This window comes from Platalea leucorodia (genome assembly GCF_965183815.1).
Source record: "Platalea leucorodia genome assembly, chromosome: 3".
Lineage (NCBI taxonomy): Eukaryota > Metazoa > Chordata > Aves > Pelecaniformes > Threskiornithidae > Platalea > Platalea leucorodia.
Genome location: NC_138825.1, coordinates 49,776,850 through 49,780,997, shown reverse-complemented (window position 1 = coordinate 49,780,997; position 4,148 = coordinate 49,776,850). Strand labels below are relative to the sequence as shown.

Sequence of the window (4,148 nt, the reverse complement as noted above, 5' to 3'; positions counted from 1 at the left end):
GAAGAAACAGATTGAATAGAGCAAGAAGCGTTCCTAATATTGATCATACACATGCTGCAGTTTATGAATTTAATTATGATGCCCTGAACATCCATGCAGTTTGGTGTTAGCTGGTGTGATAATAAAATTGAATTGTTTTTCCTTTACTCCCGTATAACAAAGGAACAATTTAAGAACCTGTGCTTTTCAATCCTGAAATATTTAATATCTTTTATGTGTTTTGTAAGAGGAAACTGTAATTAAAAGAAATCCAAGAGATCGTTCTTTTCCATGTGTTTCACTAAGAATTTCATTTCAGTGCTGCCTTATGCTCATTAAAACAAATCTATGTTGGTTTTTTTTCTCAAGCATCACGAAAAAAGTGAATGTGATTAATGTTTTCAGTTTGGCTGGGAAACTAGATGTGATACTAATGTTTCGTAAAGGAACACTATTTTTATTCCTGGGATTCCTTTCAACAAAAGGTCCCTGTTCTCCAGTTAATATGCTGACATTCTCTTTGTTTCTATAGTAATACAGAAAACAGGCTTGGTTTGCAGCTTTTAGCCTTAAATCACCATTTGCAATTCAATAACCTGTATATATAATCCCTTCTAACTGTAAATTAAATAAGGAACAATTTTGTTTATATGCTTGCCCCTTGCTTCATTAAGCACTCTCTACTGTACTTGCAGGCAGCATTCTGATTCTAGAATAATTAGGCCTGTGAAATGCGCAAGTCAGTTTCTAAAACCGTGTGCATGCAGACATGCATGTGTGCAAACACCTTGCTGATGTGTGCATTCACCTGCTTAGCTCCTGCTTACAGGGAGGCTGTAACGGTACCTAAGTATGGGCCTGGTGCTGCTTTCTGGCAAACCAACGGCAAAACTTACTTCGGTTGGTGAAATCAAAGGGTGAAACCACTGAGGATTTCACAGTACTTTAGTCAACCAGTGTGTGGCCACCATTTTTACCAAGACATGTTTTCCAAGTAATATGTTATAGTATAATAGCAAAGGGATTATTGAAATAAGGGGCACAAATTTGGTTTGAAAAGGAGGAGACAGAAAAACACCTATGTAAATGACAAGCTCTGTCAGGTATGTTATAACTTGGAGTCCTTCACAGACCAGTTATGACACATGCCACATTATTCTTCTCAGGCTGATTCTCACACCCTGTCTCCTCTACCGGCCACTCGCATTAGTTAACCAGAAGCAGTAATGGCTCTACCAGCTATAGTTGTAGGAACACAAACAATCCAATTTAAGTGTGACTGCACATGTACTTAAATTGTAGCAGTACACATACCTATTTTACTATGTTTTTTGTCCTAGAGGGCTTTACTGCAAGCAAAACAAAGCTGCCTAACCATTGTACTCATCAGGTGGCTAATGCAGAGTCTGTGAGAGAGAGGTTTGATACAGTCTTCTGAACGTGATATTTGCAGTTTATATTCTGCCCTCTGTTACCTTGGGAAGCCTAATTATTTCTTTATTAAGAGTTTATCCGAAACAAAACACTGCAGCAGTATATAGATTTTTTTAAAAATTACTTTCCATAAGAATTTCTACAGAATCCTACTGGTCATAAAATGGAAGTTATTTCATACTGTTGTTTTATAATATGCAAAATTAATTTCTGGAAATGAATGTCAGGAAGCTCACTGGATTCTTCAAAAACATGATAGTTTTGTGTCATTCATGTTACCTGCACCTTTGTGAACTGAGTGCATGTCGAATGCTCCCTGCTGTAAAGTGACCAGTTCGTCAAGTCATAAAGCCCCCGTAGCCAGGAAAAGAAGAAAAGATCGCTGAGAAAAAAGAATAAACAAAGACTGGCATTTCTGAGGATGTTTTGAGAAATGCAATTCTCCATTTTTATTCTGGGATTACTTTAATATTGCAAGAATTACTTTAAAAATTGGTCAGGACTTTCATTTTTAAAAATAATCTCTTGTGGCAATTGCTAAATTACAATTTTTAAATTGTGTATTTTTTGAGATATCTCTTTTTCTAATACAATTTTAGTGTACATCTACCTCCTTCAAGCTAAAGTTGTCATTTATGATCTGTCTATATAACATAACATCATGAAGTTACACAGAAGTTAAATAGCCCACCCTTTTCTACCTGTTCTGCTGTTTTGATGGTAACTGTTGGCTCACTAATTTGTTTATTTCCTTTATGATGCTCTTTACATCTGTCCCATCCCTGGAAGCTTGAAGTGCAGCTTCATTGAAAGGAAAAATAAGGATAAAATCTCCTACCCGGGGGATAGGCCTCTGGTCTTTATCAGAGAGGAAATAGGGGCGTGTGGTTAACTCGTAGTTGCAGAAGTCAGGTGTAGGCAACCAGTGGCTGAGTTGGGCAGACCTGTGTGGAGAATGCTCAGCTCCTGGGAGCTGTTTCTTTTTAGCTTCAGCTTTTGCTCGGGAGGGTATTTTTGGCATGTTCATCCTTTCCCGCAGCTGGGAAGTCAGTGTTTTTCTTGGATGTGCTCTGGCAGTTTTCTTGGTCAGGGTAGCCACCTTACGAATTGATCCTCTTGCAGCCTGCAGGACAGGTTGTACAGAAGCAGCAGAAGTACACTTAGCCATTTTTCGGCAAGTGGGTAAGCCAGGAGCCTCCCCGCTGGCACTCTTACCAGCTGTGCTCCAGGGCACCTGCCTTCTGCCAGCCTTTGACCTGGCCACTTGGTTTCGCCTGAAAGTGTCAATCTGTTTGTAGTTCAGCAGTTCAACAATATCGTGAAGAAGTTTTCTTTTCACAGTGTCATCAGTGGAACAATCTAAACACAAGGCCGGATTGTAGTTGACTTCTAAAAGCCACGGCTTGAATTTGTCATCAATCAGGATGTCAAAGCCAAAGAGCTCAAAGCAATTGGAAGCCACTGGTAAGGGGGTTACAGCAAGCAGGGTGAGAATCACTATGTTATTGATCTTCTGCCAGAGGAGCGTGTCATCAACCCCAAATATTCGAAGGTAAGAACGAAATTTGCTGAACGTCCATTTGCAGCCACAGCCAATCCCTTCTTTATATTTTTTATATGAAGCTCCGTATTTGTTGATGCTGGTGTTTGTTAGGTGGGCATAGACGTTGTCCAGAGAACCAAGGTCAAACTTTTCAGTGGCAAACCTCACCAGTCCTTCTTCGTAAATGTAAATGGTGAGGGGGCAAAAACTGGTGACACAAACATAGAGGCGCAGATCCAGTTTATACCCCGAAATGAGCAAGGGGTTGCTAATGTACTTCTGTACAATGACTGTACAGTCATATACTAAGTCTTTAATGTCTTGAAAAATGAGTATGCCCCTTCCACGGGAAAGATCCACAGGCTTGCAAATCCAGTAGCTAGGTCTTCTGCCTACTGACTGTCTCTCCTTGCTGTATTCTGCTATAAATTTGACATAGTCATTGGGCATGATGAATGCCACTGGACTAAATTCATACAGAGCTGATCCATACGCTCCTTTCATACGTTTCAGATGCCTTGCCAAATAGTCTTTTCTGGTGATCCGGACAGCTTCTGGGTAGTGGTTGAGCCTCTGCCATGGTTTAATGCCGTGGTGGTCTGTCATACGGAAAGGTGAGTTCCGCCAGTACAGGTTCCAGTCTGCGTCATCTTGCTCCTTTTTGTCAAATTCAGTCCAGCCACGTTCCAGTAAAACCTCACGGACTATTGCAGGGGCATTCTCATGGAGACGGAACACCAAAGGCCTCAAGATATCTCTTGTATCATAGTCATCCGCCATCATTTCCATCTTATTAGCTGAAAGAAAACAGAATTGCCAGGAAGGAAACAATGAAATTAATGCCACAGATGATTGTGCTAATAGTCATCACCCTCCCTGTACTCTTAATGCCTGTCACTCTCAATGTATTCGCAAAGCATGTCGCCCCTGTGTGTTTCTATGGTCCACAACTGAGAAGTCAAAGGCTGTGTTTAAGCTGAAAGATACGTAAAAGGGCATCGATTCCAGATAGCTGTTAAGCCAGCACAAAGCACTGATTGCTTTAAAGTTGTATGTCTCCACAAGTTGTATGTATGCTTTTTCTTTGAGGTAGCTTACTACAGCACTAGTTGTCTCAAAGCTTTTATAATTCTTGGATATTTAGAATTTTCTTTCTTTTTTTTTTTTGCAACTGCCTTCAGCCTAATGGCTG

At 40.3% G+C, this 4,148-nt stretch overlaps 1 protein-coding gene across 1 annotated transcript; it reads right to left on the bottom strand.

Annotated features, from left to right (window-relative positions):
- Positions 1-2,110: 2,110 nt before the first annotated feature.
- On the bottom strand, positions 2,111-3,745 carry TTLL2 (tubulin tyrosine ligase like 2; the record flags this gene model as incomplete). Its single annotated transcript, XM_082305616.1, has 1 exon — positions 2,111-3,745. The coding sequence occupies one exon, from the start codon at positions 3,743-3,745 to the stop codon at positions 2,111-2,113; it is 1,635 nt and encodes a 544-aa protein (XP_082161742.1).
- Between the last annotated feature and the right edge of the window lie 403 nt (positions 3,746-4,148).